Source organism: Harpia harpyja, chromosome 11, assembly GCF_026419915.1.
Source record: "Harpia harpyja isolate bHarHar1 chromosome 11, bHarHar1 primary haplotype, whole genome shotgun sequence".
Taxonomy (NCBI): domain Eukaryota; kingdom Metazoa; phylum Chordata; class Aves; order Accipitriformes; family Accipitridae; genus Harpia; species Harpia harpyja.
Genome location: NC_068950.1, coordinates 22,045,279 through 22,067,108, shown reverse-complemented (window position 1 = coordinate 22,067,108; position 21,830 = coordinate 22,045,279). Strand labels below are relative to the sequence as shown.

At 37.3% G+C, this 21,830-nt stretch overlaps 1 protein-coding gene across 9 annotated transcripts in view; it reads left to right on the top strand.

The window, feature by feature from the left end:
- NTNG1 (netrin G1) overlaps positions 1-21,830 on the top strand; it is a 168,659-nt gene that overhangs the window by 105,459 nt on the left and 41,370 nt on the right. For all 9 annotated transcript variants that reach the window (XM_052801118.1, XM_052801121.1, XM_052801120.1 and 6 more), the window contains exons 4-5: positions 1,315-1,487; positions 11,808-11,834. In XM_052801118.1, the coding sequence (XP_052657078.1) occupies positions 1,315-1,487; positions 11,808-11,834 (200 nt within the window). The remainder of the gene's footprint in view (positions 1-1,314; positions 1,488-11,807; positions 11,835-21,830) is intronic.

The window sequence follows — 21,830 nt, the reverse complement described above, 5'->3', positions numbered from 1 at the left end:
GATATAAAAATTAATCACACTTTCTTTTGTCTAGCATATTCAGTACATTTTGGTAATTTCAATTGAAAAGGTGCTGAACCTGTTTTTCTTTAGAATGAGCATTGCTCAAATAACAGCAGTTTCATCTGCCTCATTTCTAGCATTGAGGAGAATGCTTCACTGTCTACTGTATTACAGGTTCTTGTGGATTTTGTCCAGCAGCCACTTATGACAACTGCAAGCTTGTTTTACCCTGGAGATATATATGTATGTGGCCAGTTGCTTCAGGTCATATTCCTTCCAAATGGAAGTCAGCTTGACAGCTGTTAATTTGCACTTGGCTATTCCATGTGTTGTTTTGCTCTAATTATTGGTCACTGTATAGAACAGGTGACAAATACCCACATGAGAATCCTTTAAATCACTAGATGTACAATCATTAGGAAAACAAACAGAGAGGGACGTCAAATACTAGTTTTCTCTCCAGCCCCAAACAGAAACAGATTTTAGCCAGTTTTGACATCTATTGGAAAGGGATGGAAAGAGGTGACAATATCTTACTGTTTATGAAACTAGCTTCTCATTCTGTAAGTATCCTAGTTTCAGGGAAAGAGGGGAATTTAAGGAAAATACAATTATTCTAAGACCAGATGCAGAATCTGGTTTATCTAATGATTTTGTCACAAGGTTTGATTAGGTGTTCTTTGCTAAGTAAAACTAAATGTGCCTACCAAAATATTTCCTCTGACCTTCAGCTACTACAACTATGTCAAATTAAAGCAGGCAAAAAAAATTTTCCTTTCTGAGCAAGAGAGTACTTGCTGAACAAGAATGGCAAAACACCATTATAGTGAGCTTCCCTTCTACTGAAGTGTGGCATAGCAGAGTATATTTAATTGAAGTCTGTTTTCTCAGACTCCCAGGGCCTAATATGGATCTTAATTTGGGCCAGGTTCTCTAAGGACATAAGCAGAGAACTTGTTTTGTTCCTGGGAGTAGTGAGTAATGCTTGAATTTTTGCAAGATTATAGACCTGTCTGTAGTGAAAATTATGAATAATTTAGTTGATCTCAGTGGGGTGCGTTAGTGAAAATAAGAAAAGATTCAGCATCTTGGAGACTTGCAAAATTACTGCTTTTAGACCTGTGCAAGCTGAAGATATTACAACATGCTATTTGAGTGATGTCTTGTAAAGCATGCTAAAACAGTAATACAGACACAACACATGGAAATAGAGTGGCTGCCATAGGACATGCTTTACTAAGACTTAATCCGAATTTAAACTCACCTCTAAATAATATCCCCCTTTTTTTTATTTTTGCCTTTTAAAAATAGGTGTAAGTGCAACCTTCACGCTACTGGCTGTAAAGAAGAAAACAAAAGACTACTTTGTGAATGTGAGCATAACACAACTGGCCCAGACTGTGGAAAATGCAAGAAGAATTACCAGGGCCGACCGTGGAGCCCTGGTTCTTATCTGCCTATACCTAAGGGCACTGCTAATATCTGTAAGTAGTTCTGTATAATAAGGATATTTCATTATTAGAATTCTGCCCCGTATCGTGGCTCTGAAGGAAGATTAATGCTGGCAAAAGTTTGTCATTTCTTTATGACCCAGCGCATATAACTGAACAAGGTCAAATTGTAAGTGTTAATTGTAAGTATGCATCATCTGTGCTCTCACATGTTCTTGCATGAGAACTGCATGTTTGTATCCATAGACAAATCCCTGACCACTGCACAGAAGGGGCTGAGGAATGAAAAATTAGGACCCTTCACATAAAAATCACACAGGGAGGAGAGAAACCAGTGGGAATATCTGCAGTACTGCTCCAGCCATGGTGCCCTCGGCTCTCCATTCATACATCCTTATTGCCCTAAGATTCAAAACCACCTCAGTTCAATGTGTGAGATGAGGTCCTTGCTCATTTTTTGTCCTTTTAAGAAAGTTAAAATATCTCAGACCAAATTTTTCCAATTAATAACTAAAGATCTAAAGGTTGGTAAAGGAAGTTTTTACCTGACGTTGACCGCAGTCCAGATTCACGTGCGCTCTTCTAGATCACTGTAAGTGTTGAAGGGGGAAAGCGAGGGCAAAAACCTGAGTGTTTATATCTGCTTGTTTCCAGCTAATAGCCATTCAACAACACACATACTCACTATTCCAGCATGCTTTCATATTATCCAAAGGAGGTTATTGACAGCTGCATTTCCTGGTCCTGGACAGGATTGGGTCAAAAAAACATGGTGCTGAAAGAGAGGGCATGAAGACAAGTATGAGCATCAGTTCTTCCTTTCATGCATGTATGAAGTAATACACAGTGATTCAAAATCCTCCTGAACTGAGTTAACAGACTTAAATTCCTTTGAAGAAAGGATTGAAGAAGATGAGGTTAAATCACCAAAACTTTTGACAGAAGTTACTAGCTTCTTTTAAGAAAAGAGCCCACAGTTTTGCCCTGATTAAAAGCAAAACATTCATTTTAGAATATTAGAATATAACAATTTACTGAAAAGTTATTTGGGAGAAACAGAGCTATGTACTGCAGTTGAATGGAAAGTTTAAAACCAGGAGCAATGTGCAATGCTCAGAATGTTATCTAAGACTTCAAAGCAGCAGCTGTGAAGAATCAAAACTCAAAAATGAATATCATAGGAAGCAGGACCTTATCAAGTTAAGTGTGAGAGTAATAGACCAAGTAACAAACCATGAAGTGTGGGGGCATGAAATTATGATAAAATTCTTACTGAGCAGAAAAAAATGAACTTCCAAAAAGCAGGGGAGAAACATTTTGTAAGAGTATTCACTTTTTCGCATGTAATAAAACGTGAGTGTGGCTCACAGAATTAATACTTTAAAGCTTTGTTCAGAAAAAATGGTGAGATTTACTAGGTTGGTTTTATTTATATATCTTATATATATGTATACACACATACATACATACATATGTATGCACATATATACATTTTTTATATCGGTATATATAATACAGTTGCTACCCCAGCAATCATCTAAACTAGTGACAAGATACATCTCAACGTGAAAACAGGGATCTTTCTAAATGCAGCTTGCTATGTCAGTTACGTCATTTCCAATCAGTTGAGCACACACCAGACGGAACAGTGGAATTAGCGCCCACCAAAAGTATGCCTGAAGACTGTTAAATAACTTTAAACATTATTGAATTCCATCAGATATACAGTTCCACCAAAAATCAAAACATTTTGCAAATAATAGGCAGTCTTTCCTGGCTTTTATTAGTAGTAGTAATTATGATAGCATCATGAAAACGTAACGTTGTTTGAGCTGACGAATGCTCCACTTACCCTCAAATCCTGACTTCAGCAGTGATCATCAGCAGCAATTTATAGCAAACAGGAAGAAGTATGAAGGATTTGTTCTTTGCCTTCCCAGTTGCCAGCAGTAAACTGGCTTTCTGAGCTGGACCCTCCGTCATACCTACAGTGGTTGCTAGCTGCTGAGCAGAGAGACCGACCCAACTGTCATAAGCTTGATCTCAGTGACATCTTATGGCAATACATTTCACGCTTTAATGACACAATGAGTGAAAGGTATTTCCTTTTGTTTGCTTTAAATGTTTGTATATGGTTAAGCCTGTACCTCCTTAGATAGGAAGAAACAGAGAATAATGCATCCCTATTTACATCTGTTATACCATTTATGATTATATGGACTTGACATGTCCACTCCTCTGATCTATTTTCTGAATGACAAATCCTAATCTATTTAATCTTATCATATATAAAACCATGCCACATCTCTGGTTATCTGTGCTTTCTTGCTCTCTTCTGGTTCTATGATGTCATTTTTTTATTTAGTGAGGCTAAAACTACATGTGATATTCTAGACATGACAACAATATGGATCTTTTACAATAGCATAAAAATGTGTCTGCTTTATATTTTGTTATTACAGGGATCAGCCCTTGAGTCCTTTTTAAAGACTGTGCCACAGTTACAACATTACTTCTGGCATCAAGGCTGATATAAGTGACAGATTATATGTTACGGTAGTTAGTTCAAAAATGTCATATTTGAGTTCCTTTAAAACACTTTCGGGGTGAACATCACCTTATGGCAATTCTTATTGTTTGATATTATTTACATCTTCTAAAACACCTTCAGATGATGATAGACATTGAGAAACTTCCTCAGATTGTGAGAATCTCTCTAAACTTCTTTGTTGTGAACATCAGTGAAAACAATTAATTTAGTATTCAGTACTTTTATACCTTGATTGCCTATCGACCCAATCATCTCTCTGGGAGGCCTCCTCCTTCTAGTGTGGTTATTTTAACAAAAAAGAATTACTAACTTTTATGTCTGTAGCAAGTTGATTCTCAAAATACTGTGGTTTATATTTAACTTGACAGATTTTATGCTTTTTTTCCCTATCTTTCTCCATTGAGATGACTTACACTTTTGAAGGGTGTCTTTCCAAAATCATCTTCATTCTGCCATTTTGGGTTGGGTGTTAGCGGTTTTTTTCATTTATAAGATAGGTGATTTTTATAATTAAAAAAAAAAAAAAAAGATGGGTTATATGTGATTATTCTGAGTGTCTCATACACTTTATCTCTAGCCTGCCTCCACACTGTCTGCATTAAATCTTTTTAGCTGTTCTTTTCATTTTTAACTAACTTCCTCAGTTTTGTCTGCTTGCTCTCTGAAAGTTAAGTATTATTGCAGAGGATTTTTTTTTATCCTTTTCCTTCTCAACAAATATGTTGACTTTCAGTCCAGAAGTGGTTCTCTGATAACTACTTCTTAAATCAGGTCCTATGTACTACTCAGAACTAAATCAGCTTCTCTTCTTGTGGGTTGTCCGATTACTTGCTACAAGCAGCAATCATTTATGGTATGTAAAAGTTTCATTTCTTTTGTCACTTCCTGATTTAATGGCGCAGGTGTTGGAGCATATGAAATTTTGCATTATTGTGTAAACTCTGCACAGCCAGTGTAATTTCACTTACCCTGTTGCATTTGTCACCATCTCCATCGTGTGGTCAGTAATGCAGCCCTAGCATTATACTCTCCCTAGTCAGGCATGAATTCTGTAAATAGTTGCTTGATCATGTTGATAGAATTAACTTATCTGGTTTGACACTAAACTTCCCTTGATGTATTACTTTAATTCCCTGGGGACACTTTGTATAATCCAGTAATACAGTGTCCCTTTGATACTCTTCCTTCCTCCAATTTTCAGTCTATCTTTTCCATCTAAGACCAAAATATTTTAAATGGATTTGAAGGGGGTTTTTTTTATATGAGTGTTCTTAAATAAGGTACAGCTAAAAAATAATTGTATAAATGAAACACACAGAATTTTCTTTCACAAAATAAAAAGATCCTTTTTCTTGAGATTCTCTGAATTTGGGAAATTTGCTCAGATTCAACAAGAAGCCTCAAGTCCATTTCCAAATCCTTCCCAGCTGAAACTTCTGTTGTCTCCACTGTTCTGTTTCTACCATTTTTTTGTGGCCAATAAGACTTTAATTGTACCTTTTCAAGCTACATCTCATGAAATACAAGACCATTCTAGATTATACTCCAGTCATAGCCTAAACCTTGATATAAAGCTATTTTCTGTATCCTTCTCATTTTAAGTCAACATGAGTTTTTCAGGAGAAGGCAAAACATTTTTTCCATGCTTTGCTTGTGAAAGACAGAATACTCTGCTGTTTACCGGCACTAACAATATTTCCACATTTGTCTCCCACATAGCATTTATTTTATATTTTCACTTTATCTTATTGACTTTTTTGTGATTACATTTATTCCCTTGTGCTGCCACATCCTATGTATAGTTTGTTCTGCAATATGTTTTGACACTCCAAGTGAACTTACTGAATTTCGCTATACTTGGTATTTTCCCCTCAGTAGTCGTATGTGTCTGACAGCACTAGCCCTTTTCTTCCTCCTGTTGTTTAGATCATCTTTGGCACTTATCTTCTTCACTCCATCAGACAGAGCTGTCTAAGACTGTGCTGGGCTGCCATCCATCAAAGCCTGCTCGCTTTTTGTTAGTCCCTCCACAACCAATAACCTGCACCAGAAATGCTTGACACCTGGGGAAAACTGCCTCCCAGCTGTTACATGACTTTCCTAATTCATAGTTCAACGTGAAACAGAGGATTGACCAGGACACGGGGAACATTGGTGGTTCTTTTCAGTCAACAGTTAGGCAGAGAGTCTCACTCACTTTACTGAATTGCTCCTGCCGTGGGTCCCCCTCTGATAGTACAGCCTCTGTCTCAGCAGCACGGCCCTAATCCTCCCTGAGTGGGAAAAGACTCACGAGGCATCACTGCAGCACAGCTGCCACAGAAACAGTTTCTGGCAAAAAATATGGCACTTGAAGTATTGCACTGATTACCCTCCTCTCTGGGTGTAGTTTTGCCTGTGAATATTTGCTGACACAAAGCCATCTTGAAGGACTGGAGTAAATGATGTTGGCCAAGAGGTTGTGTGATGGCAGGCTTTCTATTCAGGAATCCAAGTAGCATGGAACCCTGTAACTGAAAAGATCACACATCCTGCTGTCCTGTCAAAGCAGACTCATAAAGTAGATAGTGTCCCATTTTCTAAGGGCCCCATTCTCCCGAACAACTGGAAGGAGAGTTCCAGTGCCTACTTCATGACTGAGGTAGAGGAGATGATCCCACATGATCTTGATTTGAAGGAATGGGACACTCATGTTTAAGTTGTAAAATGTTGCTCCTTGATGATTTTTATAACATCTTTCATAGAGAAAAAGGAAGATAAGAATGCAATAAAATTGCAAATCTTCTTACTGTTCCTATTTTATATTACATACTAATTTTGGCTCATGAAGCTAGATGTAAAGCCACAGGAAGATGTCACACAAAAGCTGTGTCAGGCTGGGAAACTTGGGTCAGGGGGCAAAACTGTAGTGTATCAAGAGCATTCAGGAAGACAGAAGTGTCAGGAAAACCTGCAAATGATAAGCTAACTTCCCTTCAACTAGGTATCCAGTGCAATGGCCAGCAAAACATTGCAGGTACTTACCTAAAAAACAATGCACTATAAATAGCATGTGCTGTATTTTTTTAAAATGGGTCTTGAAAAATTATTCTTCAGCACTCTACCCTCTTATGTGACCCTGCTGAGTTGGTTGTTTGTGCTGGTTATGGTGGCATCTGTTGCTGGGAAATGAATTGCTTCCATCCGTCACTGGTTTCAAACAACTCTATTTTCACCATATACAGTGAAGATGAGCAATGAAAGAGGGTTCTAGTCCTTAAGCAGCAATATGGGAAGGCAAAGTATCTGTTATAAGATATACTCAAAGTTCTAAAAATGGTCTGAGTTTCAGGCTTTTTAAAGTTTCTAATATCTAATATTCTATCAATAAATTATAATTACTTGAAAAAAATCCTTTGGTCTCACTGGAAGTTTCCTAGACAGACAGTTTTCAATACTGGTTTGGAGTTACTAAGACATCATAAGAAAAAGTCCAAATTTTAAAACGTGTTACCCAATAAACCAGTAACTAAATATTTTCTCTGTCCCATTTATTTGTGGTGGTATTGCTTGGAAAAGCAGAGGTGGAGGATAACAAATTTCATCCAAGCAGTTATTTTTCTGGGAATTGAAAAATTGTCAATCTTTACAGAGTAAGGAGTAGCAGGAGTTCTAGGGCTATTGCAATGAAACACATGAGAAATTTCCTAAGAATTGTGTCTTTCGCTGTGCACGGTCCTTTGGCTGAGTACAGGTTTGGCATTACACGAAAAGTTTACTCCTATGATCGTAATGATCACTCCTGTTGAGGGATTACAAGATGCTAGGTTCCTCCAGGCTTCTCAGGGCTTTAAAATACTAGAGAATTCAGAACTTCTGAAATTAATGCTGAGGGTCTGATATTGCAATCATGCCTCAGTGGAGGAGTTGCAAAGGGAAAAAAGACTCACTGCAGGGAGTGCCGTCATGCTGCAGCACGGGTATTCTAGCAAAAGATCGGAGGTAGCATTAACAGCCCTGCTCTGACTCTTTGCTATGGAAAGCTCTATATTTTGTTCCTGTTTAAGAGTTAAAATGTGTGGTGTAGAGTGCAATTATAGGGATGGCTCTTGTCAGAAAAGCTCTCACACAGCTTTGATCAGCAATTAATATGAATCCAAACTTGCACTGCATTATTTACTATCATACCCTGCCATGCCTTCATAGGAGAGAGTCTTAATTCTCAGTCTCTGGGCTGTATTCACCTCACCTGGATAATTCCCTGAGCTCTTGGCGACACTCTTTCCCTAAATGTGAGCAAGCTGTGAGCTGGATATGGTGTTTTGATAGCAGCAGGAGCCTGTCCCTGGCTCCCTGTCATACGGGAGATGCATGTTCAACTTGTGATGGAGAAGAGGCAGAAAAGCCCACAGGAAAGATGGTAGCCAAGACCAAGTTGACAGAGTAATTCCTTCATCCCACATGTACTCCCTGCCCAGGAAGAGATGCAGCCTGGCTGCATTAATTGCGCTGCTGGCGGGAAGCGCACACAGGCGTTGACAATGGAGGCGATAAGAGGGACTGCAGGGTATGACCCGCCCTGAGACTGGAAGCAGCAGTATGGCCCTTCTCACCAAAAGCCTGATGCTCTTCCTTTATGTTACAGATTTCACACTGACCCAAACTATAGAAGAAATCAAAAACTTGCTTTCTTTGCTAGCATCTGATTTTCTTTTTTCTCCATTCTCAGTAGTCAGCTCCATGGTAGCTAACAGCTAAAACAACCCATTTCTGGAAAAAGGGGAAACGAGAAAATTACAGGGTAGATGCAGAAGATCGTATGAAAGGAAAACACGAGATTTTCTTCTCTCAAGTAATGCATGTATATTTAGATGCACTTACAGTGAACATGTAATATACCAAACCACCACCCTCAAGTCAAGTCAAAAATAATAAATAGTATTAGAGACTTTCTTCTGCAATGTTTGCCATTTCGGGGGCAGTAGCTACCCCTGAACTTTCTTTGCACGCTTTACTCACTGTTTGCTCGCTGTAAAACTACTGCCATTAACAGCCATCCCAGTGATTTCAACTGGAAGATAATTTAGGCTAAACATGGCTTTGGTGTAACAACTGAATATACATAAATGCAATCACTTGGTTTTATTTACTCTTTATGTCTAGCTGAATAGAGTTGTGCGTCAAGGGAAGTAATGGGCCTGATTCTTCATCTCTCTCTATCACCTGTTCACATCATTTCACTGCTGCAAAGTACTCACAGATTTCAATACAAGGCTGACTGCAAATGATCCACATCACGTAATGTACTGGTTTCCATCCAAAGGGCCAGCAGCAGTGGGATGACTCCCCGCAGCCTGTTGCTGTCCCCAGCGGTGGTGCCACCGGAGGAGCCATGCAGCCAGGGTTGTCCCCCAACCCCATGCCTCCCACACTGGCAGAGAGGGAGAGGCAGAATCACACCACCTGCGCCTCATTACCTAAGGGCTTGCACCAAATACAGCTCAGCTGAATTCAAGAGCTAGCCTCAATATGTAGCTCCAGATCTCACAAAAACACTCCTACTAAGAATAATTTTCCCATCATATGCGCGGTTTTCACAGAGTGTTAATAGATCCTGCTTCATGGCCCTATGTAACCAGCTCTTTTTCAGACAAACTTAGAAGTGCCATTCTCACTCTCTGTAGCAGAAAGGGCATAAAGCGGTGCGCTATCAAGGCTAGTCACCACACACAGGGATACCTGGTATTACAAAAATCAAGCTGGTTACAGAAGATCACACCAACTCAGAAACTCTGTACAGAAATAGCAAAAGAGCTTTTCAAACAGAACCTGAAGACAACTTCGCAAGGTTAATACAGAGCCCTTCAGGCTAGCAGGCAGCTTGCTTTCATTATTCTCTGCCCAGGAAGCATTTATCACTATGAATTCATTGAAAATTTTGAAATACAGTAAAATGAGGAGAGCAGACTTGCAGGAAAACCTCTCCCTTTGCTACAATCTGTTCAGGAGAGAAAGGAAAGGATATTTGTGTGCGCATGTAGGGGAGAGAGAGAGGTTTGAGGCGGGGGAGTATACCCAGAGGAAACACAAATACCATTTCACAGTGGAAGTGTGAGTGCGAGAACACAGTATCTGTATTTTATCTAATATTTGTGCAGGTTCCATCAGTGTATAAAGGAAAAAGAATCCTGCTAATTTAAAACAGCTACAATGACTTGCTAAAATGTAAACAAGCTGCTGCTGAAATTATGGGGAAAATTATTTGAAAATTGATTGCCTTTTTGACATTTAAGACAAAGGGATAGAAGTTCTCTTACATTATCCTAACTGGAAAAAGCGCTTTTTGTCACTTTTAGAACTATAACAGCATTGTTCTGTTATGATATTTTCATTTCAGTTTTAATTGATTCTAAAATTTTGGAAAATACATGTTAATCTCAGCAGAAGTAGAAATAAGGAAGTTTGCAAACAATATCTGAGTGTGGGGCTCGGTTAGCAGCAGGTGCTCTGCCAGACCACAGGTTTCATAGAGTATGAAACCGGAGGGCTGCAATTCTGACCTGTGCCCCAGGACTGATGTGGTGAAATACAAAAGATCTGTTTATGGTTGCCATTCTGCAAATGCGATTACTTCAGCGTTGTCTTAGCCATGCCACAAGTTAGAAATGTTCCCAACTTGACTCTACAACCTTGCTTACAGTGAATATCATTTATCCCCAAGACATTCCTTCACTACAGATACTTGCAGAATGAGGTCCATGCCATCTCTGTGTAAGACAGAACTCAAGATAGATGTTGAAAGAAGTATAGCAGATGTTTAATGGAGAACCAGACAGATTTCTGCAGTAAAATGCATGCCATCAAAAGTCAATAAAACTTACAAAAGGCAAACTGTATTTAACTAAGAGGATGCAAATATCCAGGATTTAAATACCAATCTGCAGTTTGCAACTTTAACCCAAGAGACTAGCAATAGTGCCATTAGCAATGCCATTTAATCTAGAGAAAATGGCCTTTCAGGTAAGATTTCATGTCCTTATTTTTGTGCTACACACCTTTCAGGGCAGACCTGACAACAAGCTACATGTTGGGACTACATCATGCAACATGAGATCCCCCATTGCTAATCCAGCAGAGGAGTTTTACTCCTCAGCAGCCCCACCTCTTCGGGTAAATCTCACCTGCCTCTGGAACGGTGTCCTTGCATTAATTCAGCTTAGGAATTGAAATGAAAGCGGGGGGGGGGGGGGGGAATCAATGAGAGGCTTAGTCAATATGACCAACCTAATGCATTAGATTGTTTCGCTCAATTACATTTCTTTTCCATAGCTTAATTTAGATAACCGTCAGGTAAAAGAGGAAAAAATGGCTACATACAGTTAATGCAACAGAAGGTATCAGCTGATTTAAGCAGCTGGCCAAAGCAGTTAGCAATGCATCTATCCCATGGTTAAATTATTCTCCTAGATCTGCATAATACATGCATGACTGATATTTTTATCTAGAGCATTAAACCTAATGGCTGGTTAGTTGAAATACAAAACTGTTCTGAACAAATTCATGAAGTTCAGAGAGCTGGTGTAGGTCCCAGAAATACCCATCTGTCAATACGTTTTAGTGGTCCCTGCAGCCTCATACTGAAAAATCTAAAGACTCTGCATTTATAAAGGGCTGGGTACATATTTGCAGTTACTTGGGTTTAACTATGTATTGATATAATATTCTGAAAACTTGGAGAAAATTGTTTTCAGAATCTTAGATGTAATAGTTCAGCCAACTACAGCAAACAGCTAACTATACTTTTTTGTTTTCTTTCTCTGCAGGTATACCCAGTATTTCCAGTATTGGTAGTAAGTAATAAAACCAGTATTGTTTTGCATTGTCATTCAGCTTCTTGGATCTAATTTCCCAACATCCCTTTCTGTTGTAAATAATGTTTCTCTGAAAATGTGCTCTATAGTGCAGGGACTATGTATTGGCATTCCTCTGTTGCATTAACGTGTAACCCTATTACGTGGTCAGAGAGGATGTCACTCCTGACACCACATCTGCCTTCAACTGCAGATTTTCTGATCAGTTCTGATCAGCAGATGAAAACTGAGTGCTATACTGTTTCACAGAAAATACTTGTTGAGCATCTTTTAAAAAAAAAAAAAGTGTTTGCTAATAACAGAGAAGTATAGGACCATTAATTTTCATGCATGTATGTGTGTGTGTAAATTCAAAGAGCAAATGGAAGAATTTATAAATGGAAGAGTTTTCATTTTTATGAAGTAGCTTAGCAAATGCAGTGTATCTGCTGGAATCTTTGCATAACTCCAGTGGCCTTTGAACTGGGCTTTACTCCACAAAATAAACAGAACTGTGTTCCTTCACAAAAACCTGCTTTCCTGTATGCAATTAAAGCACCAAAATATTAAACTATAATAAAACCGTAACACCATTATGTAAAGAATTACTATATCAACAAAATAGATGATTAATTAAATAAAACACTTGAAGGGACTAAGTGCACAGTAGCTCAGCTGTGAGTCTCAGTTGAGTCCCATACCTGAGAAGTGCACAGTCATGGCACGTTAGCTGATTACAAATAAAGCAGGGAGGTAGAAATGGGATCCTGCTGTGGCTGACTGAAAGAATATTCTCCACAGCCTCAGTTTTGCAGAGGCTTTAGATAGCTTCTGTGATGCAGGACTATCACAATGATAAAATATCACAGCAGTAAAATGCAATTTGCCATCCCAAATATCCAACTGAAAAGCTTCTAATAATTTGCGTAAAACTATCTCGCTGCTTATGCAGGGTCAGGTCTGTCAATTTATAAATCAGCTCAGTTTACTTAAGCTCATGAATGGTGCTGATTTGTTAAGCTCTAGACAGCAAGTTAAATGCCATCAAAACTAGCCTCCTTGCAAATGAGAGCAGCATTAACAGCTGAATGCCGTGGCATCTGTTTTGCAGCTTTAAATAGTGAAACAGCATCAATGACAATAACATGCAAATGAAAGCCTTCAGTCTTAATAATGTAATTTTCCTGCTGTAGTGTCTCCTTCGGCATTCGCGTAACTGCAAATGTATAGTGATATGCTGTTTTCAAAACCTTGGTTTTATACATATATTTTATAACCAAAACAATGAACTAAATGAAAGAGAAGAAGTTTATGTCACTGTTCTCAGGAATATTCCTGCCATTAATAACAGAAATGGGATGAATGGGAAAATAGCTCTTCAGAGTTTGGTTGTGCTATAGTTTCTTAGTACTGTGTTGCATGGACTATACGGTTGTGTTTTCACTTCACACTCCATACAGCCTTCGTCACCACATCTACCATTTCTGAGCATCAGCAGATGTTGGCCTTTGAAAACTTAATAGGGAAACTCAAATACCTTTTAAATAATGGTGACCTGAAAGGATGCATTGTTGACGTATTTGTATTTAACACTGGACTGATAAGTATAGTTTATCTATTACAAATGAAGAAAATTCTGTTTAACATTCTGTAGGAAATACAAGAGTTTCTGCAAGTCTATGCTTTATCTTTAATCTGCTGTAAATGTCTTGGAATAATATGTGGTAGAATTCAACAGATTTCTTTGCCTACATGGAAAGGATGAAGCATGAGCATCTCTTCATGAGCACAAGTAAATACTGATACTCTGCTTGGTTTTTTCATGTGTTTTTTCTTAAATAGCTCAGGGGGAAAATAGCTCTACTTGCATAATGTTCCTGTAAGATAGAAATAGCAGAATTATCGTTAAACAAGGATAGAACCCATAAATTTATCCTGGTCTCCAAGAGAATTTAACAGAAGTACAATTAACACATAAAACCAAACAAGATTAATTAGTTGTGGCTGCTTTAATGGATTCTGCATGATTTCTTCTTTTGTCTATGCTAATACAATGTTTGTGTTCATATCAGCAGAGTTTTTCCCCATCTGGGGACAGGAAGTTACTCTCAGGAGATACAGTTTGGGTTTTATTTTGCCTGGCAGCAAACACTAATGGGGGGTTGGGGAGGGTATTGGCTTTTGTGGGCTTCAAGCTTTTGCTAGTATATAAGGAGGACGGGGTTGGGGCGGGGGATTATGAAGACTTAACTGCCAGCATACAAAGAAGATGCCACTGCAAGTGATGTTCATTTAACACTTTCAAGACTGCAATGAAAGCAAGCAAAGAAAAATAAAATATATTTACCTCTGTGCACATATGTGTATCATTCTCTATTCCTTTTTTACCTCAAAGGATCTTGTATTAAAGCAGCTTATCATTGAAGTTTGAACACAAAGAAAGAGTGGTCATTAAGTAAACATCCTTTCTGATCATCTAGAAGACGAAGGAAAAAAAAAAAAATCAGAGCTTTCCCATTAAGGTCATTTGTACCTGCTGTTGTCTATCAGTTGAATTAATAGGTTCTCTGATCATTTCCAGCATTCTTGATTCCAGTGCTGGCCTTTTCAGCATTTTTCAGCCATGTCTGGAAAAATACTGGTGAAAGTGTTAGCAATTAATGAGTCCCAAAACCATTTCATAATTTTAAACAATGCTTACATACAGTATATAAATATTCTGAAAACATTATTTTACTTGCTAAAATAATGATTGTACAATTTTACATAGACCAATGCATCAAAATGTTCATTATTGTGACCAAATACCAAAGTTACTAATCTGTACATGTATGCCTTCAAAAAGTTGAATTTTCTAAACTATAGCTTCTATCTTTTTCCCTGTAAAGCAGATCTCCACTAATTATGCTAAACAGTTTGTTATAAAGGGTATAATTAGATACAGGATAGGATAGACATGGTATGCAAATAGCTCTGTGTGGGTGATTATCACCTTAAAGCCTGCTGGTGGCAGATGAGTCAGAGTTTAGAGACAGACCGTGCACCCAAGTGCAAGATGCAATCATGATAATCAAATGGTATTTTCTGCTTTGTTCTCTATGGTTTTGTTCTTCTTTTTAGCCAATTTCAAATTAAGAGAACTTTTTTTTTTTTAAACAATAACAAATGCAAGACACAAAAGTAAAAAAAAAAAAAAAGACTGAATGGGCATTCATTTTATTTTATTGTTTTCTTAACCTTGAAAGATCTAGAAGGTATTTTCCTGGAACTAAAATAGTGTCAGGATGAGTGTAGCTTTATTTGTTTTACATATTCGTTGTGAAATTTTAATGTGATAAATATATGTCTTAAAAGGTTGTGAGAGCAAACACTAATGGATTTTTTTTTTCTTTTTTATAACAACACAACGAATTTTGGAACTGATTTTGCCCCCTTGTGGTAACTGAGAAGTTCTGTCTTTAAATTTAGAGTCATGGGATCAAAGCCGATACAATGCCAAGCTCTGGACTAGATTATATGCACAACACCCACATATGTCAGTAGGGTATAAACATGCATAACTAGGTTGTACATTACTTTTCTATTATTATTTGAGGTCAAGTTTTACGGAGAGAGCTGTACTGTTGAGAGACCATTAAGATGTTTATCTCCTTAGGACATCTAAATATTGTCTTCAGACTGTATATATTATTTTGGACATACTGGCACAATGTTCCCATTTCAATTCAATTTTATCCAAATCTGACTTTTTAATAAATAATACTGTCAAATCAGGCTCCTAGTCTAAGGCAATCACCTTATCCACGTAACTGATTATAATATCAAGCCAGTAACAGTATTCGTTTTCCCTCCTTTAATACTTCAAAGCACTCAGAATTCTTCACTTTAACAATTAGCTTTTCCATTATATTAAAACATTACTGGGCTGAAAGAAAATACTGATAGCCTATGTGGTATAATGAACTCATTTGAGCACTGGATCTGCAAGAAATTTAACATTCCAAATAAAAGACATTAGGAGTAGTTTATTTACTAGTTATTGTATAACTAGGATTTCACCCTTGAAGTTCAGTAAGCAGAGCGCCTGCACTGACCCCAGCGGCAAGCGGAAACCCTCTCTTTGCAGAGTGATTTCTAGTGCAGAGTCAGAAACTACCAACGCTGCTCCAGGGAACACCAACATGTTGTTGGGGTGGGATTTGGGCAAGCCTTTGTTTCAGTTTTTGTTTTGCCAGATCCACCAATTTTAACAGATAAGAAGAGCCATGCTCACCAGTCTAGTAGATATGGCCACTGACAGTTTAGTATTTTTTCTCAATATTCATCCCAGTTTACCTTCATCATCTTGGGTTAGTTAAAACCGTATATCAGTCTTTTCAATGCTTTTTTGACTTGCTGTAATATGCAGGACATTACTTAGTTCACAGTTACCTTTGTTTTAACAGTTAATAAACAATCAAGCGACAGGTCACTATAGAAAATAAGATATCAACATTTCAATATGTACCATGGTACCCGTGCAAAACACATTGCACTTGCAATATACAAGTTTAGCTGCAGTTACTCAAGGAAGTTTAGAGAGAGCAGACATGATCTACAAAGATATTTAAAAATCTGATTATCTATAAAGTGTGGGGAGAAATTGCTGGGAAAAAATGCACTTCTATAATTCCCCCTCTCCTCTTTTTCTTTCTGTCCCTTAGACATGTAATCAGTTTATTTCATAGAGTATAAGGGAAGAATGAGGTTTCTAAATCAGCATTCTGATTTTTAAAAAAAGATCTTGATTTACTGTTCTTCATCAGTTGTGAATTACTGTACAATAATCCCAGTTGACCAGCCAATTTCAGCATCTTTGTAGGAAAAAGAAGAACCAATCAAAATAAAATGGAACAACCCCTGCAAACTATCAACACAGTAATTTACTTTTTTTGTCATGAGAAAGTACCTAAATATTTCCTTCCAAAAATACTTGAATTCATTGTGCACTTTTGCAAATATTTCAGTGGAAATACTTACAACTAAAGAATACTCCCTCAAACCTCATTAGTTTGAGAATTAGCCAACACATTTGTTAAAATCAGTGGATTTTTTTCTGATATCTAAAAGTTTCCAGAGCTGGATCATTGGATTTCTTTTTTAAAAGCCTCTAAAAAGATCGCTTTCTTTTACTCTAAGACAACAATTGGACACGTAAAGGACTAATTGCATTTAAATTCTTCCAACAGTTATAAAAGCTGTTATGGCTGAGGAGCTGCCATAAAACAACCACATCTTCACATTTATGCAGAATACTCCTTTCTTCAAAGGAACAGGTATGAAACTTCCTACATTGCTCCAAAAAAGATTGCCTAACATTGGCCAAGTATTTTTTTTTTAAAGTTAATAAAATAAAGGGGTGACTTTAAAAAAAAAAAAAAAACCAACAATTTTTCAGCATTTCTTCTCTCTTGATGAGTTAGATTTTGTAGTGTTATAAAAGTGCTGAAAGGCAAATTTTATGTGAGATAGGTTATCATGACTTCAAACAGACCTAAAGAGATAGAAATGCTGTAATAATGATAGTGTGATCTTTGCAAGAAGTGATGGAATATGATCTGATAAAAACAGACCCAATTATTCCAGCAGTTACTAAATCCGCCATTGATTTCAGTGAGCATTATTTCTTATTACTCCTAATTTTTTGTCTAACATTAACACCTGAAACCACTGTTATACATGTAACTCCACTGTGTTCAGCAGACATGTATACATTAGAATAGATACTTAACTCTCAACTATTCATGGTTTAAAACAGACAGTGGCAAGGCCAGTTTTCTATGACTAGAAACATGGACTTCTACTAGAATCATTAAGCTTACATTGACAATTTTTTTTAATGCTTTTTTGTGTTTTAAATAGAAGTTAAAGGAAAGTTAAAAAACCTGTTAAATCAGAGCCTCTCACTAGGGTTCCTTATTGTTATTATAAATTAAATACGTAATGATAGTTGTCAACACAAATGCTCCCTGTCTGCCATTAGAGTGAACATTATTTAAGACTTACTGATTTATTAGTAGTAATTTTCAGCAAATGCATTGTTTGTGGACTGGGTCAGCAGAAACAGTTTAGGAGGTGAAAATACGCTAGTCTGCCCTAGAGTGCAGATGCCCAGGCAGCAGTGTAGTCTTCATACACTCCATCATCTGCGCTCTTCAACCCCGAGGAAGGATAGCCCCTCCCAGTGGGAATACATTTTAATTTTCCTGCCAGCTCAGTACTTAGTTGGAGTGAGAAACCAACAAAGTGCTGATTAATTTCTGCCAACACCATGACAGGTTTTTCTCATGTGCAGCTGTCTGGTTGGAATCAGGCTGAAACTACCTGTTCATTATTTCCCCAATCTGATGTAGTCCATGGTGCAGACTGCAGTTCCAGTGAATATTTGAGACAGATTTTCTTTGCTTAATATCATAGGTAATTCCGATACTGTATATCCAAAAAAAAGGATTGGAAGGAAAAAAAAAAGGAGATGATCAAACACCTAATAAATATAATGCAATCAGTTTCTCCTTACTTCATGGAAGTAAGATTTTTTTTTTTTTCCCCAGCAGTTATTTTCTGCATATAATTGGCTTTGGAACAATAGTAACTAGAAATGCAGAAATTTCTAATGCAAATTTAAAATGTCATATCTGATTTTCTGCTCAGTCATATAGCTAACATACCTCTACTCTTAAAGGTGCCTACAATAGCTTCAGTTTTAAATCATAACACTAAAACATACTTTCAGAAACTTTTTCACATTTCTGTAGCCTTTTTTGCCCAAAATAACTGTCATAGAATATATTACAGTAGATTAACATAGCATATTTTATAGAATACCTACACCAAAATTCATTAACTATTCTGGCAAATAATTACTTTAATTACAGAATGCAGTGTCCATACGTGGAACTCTTCTGGAAGAGCTTGGTTTATCTAGTCAACTTGTCTATAAATAAAACCCTTAGTGGTAATCACTGAGGACTAGAAATATTTTCACCAGTTGCTATAAAAGATTAACTAGCTGCTAAATGAATCTTCCCAGTGCCTGTTCAAAGGATGACTCATCTGCTCCAATATACTTGTGGGAATAACAGTCAACATTCTTTGACTTGAACATCTCACATACCTTTTTAGATAAAGCATTTAAAGTCAGCTCCATTTAAAAAAACAAACAAACAAACAATAGAAAATTTCAAAGATAAGAAGGCTGGCCTTCATCAAGAAACTTGTAATCTTGGTGATAATACATCCCATTAATAAGGATATAAGAAAAAAATATTCCTTTTATCAAAGATTTAAAAAAAAAAAAAAAAGAAAAAAAAAAAGCACATAATAGAAGCATTAAGTCTCTGGGAACATTAACCACATTACCAAGCAGCCGAGACACTGAAGACAGCAGCTGGTCTCGGCTGGATATGACCCTGAACAACCTCATCTAACTTTGAAGTTGACCCTGCTATGAGCAAAGGCTGGCAACAAATGACCTCCAGAAGTCCCTTCTAAGATGGTTATAATTATCACTAATAACTAGTAATAATCACTAGCAATAATACTTAACTGGTAATCTTCAGGCACTGTAAATATGCACTTTATTGTTTTGGGCACCCATTAAGAAACTCAGCTCAATGTAATCTAATTTAAAAGGTCGGGGAATTTTTAATTATTTTGCAGTAAGTCACAACCTCCATTTCAAGTAAGTTTGCTAAAATGAGCATGGATCTATAGCATTTATAGTTTACTAAGAAATACGTAACACTGATTTTTCTGTCATACAAGTAATGATTTTATTTGGACAAGACAAGAGATTACTTGGGGAAATCATCATCAGAATAAGATTATATATGAAATATTACTGATTATATGAATCAGATTGTATAAAATATCTGATTTCCTATATAGGACCTACAGTTTATTAAATGATGGATACTCCAGAGGGTTAGTCCTAAGGCATTACAAAGCTTTGATGCTATTACTTTTACTTCCGGTAACACCTAGGCCATTTCAGTTGAAGACCATTATGCATGTGAATTTTTGTAGTAGGTGTGCCACACAGTATTCAACAACAGAAGTAGGATATTGGAAGCTCCAGTCTGAAATGTTACAGGTTTTCTGCAACAACCCTGCTGTTGCACAATGGCTAAAAGAGAAAAAGGCTCAGGGCACAGCAGGACAATGTAGTCAGTAAAGATTGCTTTTCCTTTTTTAGCTACTGATTTTTATATGTATTCTCTAATGTCCAGTCCCTTTAAAAATCTTTAGGTCAAGCCTAAGCGTTCCTAAATCTACCAGAATTTCAACAGCGAATTAATTGTGCAAGTAATTTGTCTGTGTGTGCTTGAAACTTCTTTACTATAACCGGTCAGTCAGTGTTTCAAGGAGGAGGAAGAGGAAGGTGGTCTCTCAGGTGCATGGAATTAGAGTCTTTCAGTGGGCTAGGGTTATCACACCACCTCAGTAAGTATGGCTTTTAGATACCTTATGTCATACACTCTGACTATTGTGTTTGCACTTCCTATGTGTGTGAATTGGTGGATCTGACCAGTAGAGGCAGGTTATTTTTAATCAATACATAGACTGTTTGAGAATCTACCAAACTGACTCAGTTTTTCTTTCCTCCATTTTCTTGATTGATAAGGAAAAAGCACAAAAATGCAAGAATATGACGTAATGATGTGATTATATCACAACTTGACTGATTCAATTGGAGAAGACTACCTAACATGGCACAGTGCAGGTCATCATCCTTTCCTTGAATTGTTCTCTATGTGGGAGGACTTTTCGGACAGCCAGTCCCACCCAGCCAATTTCTCTTCACCCTTGACAAATGGGTCAGAAGATACTATGGGATGTCCTCCTTCCACATCACATATTTGAAGCCCCAGTCTTTTTGTTGTAGCTTCCCTGCAGGTCTTCCACGAAGATGGACATAACAGTGAAACATACCTTCTTCAAAAAGACCTGTAAGCCTAGACCCTTGATGCCGGCGAAGTTGTGACAACGGCAATCTAATCACTACCCAACTGAATTGCTTGTAGGCAGAAGTGAAGAAATAGCTCCCTCCTCACTAGTATCACCACTATGTAGACTGATGTGACCGTTAAGGAAAATTCTGTTCAGCTCAGAAAGGACACCACCACTGCAGTACTCGCAGACAATGATATAAACGTGGTCCAAATCTGATGTTCAAAGCTAGGCAGATGGAAACAGAGAAAAGATTATAACAGAAGAATAAGGAGAAAATAAATACCATTTCCCAGATCAGGGCCCAAAGAAAAGTTTTCTTTCTTTCCCCCACAACCCCACCCCCTTCACCTGCTCTCAAGCTCCAACACCCAGCACCATTCTGCTAAGGGTTATCACTCCCCCAGCCCCAAAAAACATTGACCAAAGGAGATGAAGCTCTAAAGAGACATAGCTAATTCTTTCGCTGAGAGACAAAATGCTTCATGTAAGTAATACATTATGTAGGGCTTTTAAGAAATGTAGACATTTAATGTTTTTACAAAAAAAAAAAAATCAAGCTGTAAAATATATCAGCAGAGGTGATAGGAAATAGATACAACACACACAAGTGTGAGAGCAAAAGAAAAGGACCACACTACTGGTAAATATATTTCTTCTGATAACAGAAATATAATTCACTCAAAAGGCCCTAAAACAGGATGTTATAGTAAAGTATGTGTCTTTGGTGAGAAATCCATATTTGTCTGATATTGTCATTTTATCTTTGCAGAGCAGATTTAACAGAATATGTTCCTGTTTTGTTCCTGGTGTTAGAACCATATATATTGGTCTAGGATATCTTCTCATCATGAAAAATTGTATTTTAAACCACAGAAGATAAATTGTTATGCACAGTATTTTATGTCCATTTGGTGTTTTGGGAATCATCAATTGCTTGTTTTCTCGTTCACTGTGGAGTCATGTACTGTTCAAGTGCAACTTAGATTAGTCCAGTAATGGATGTTT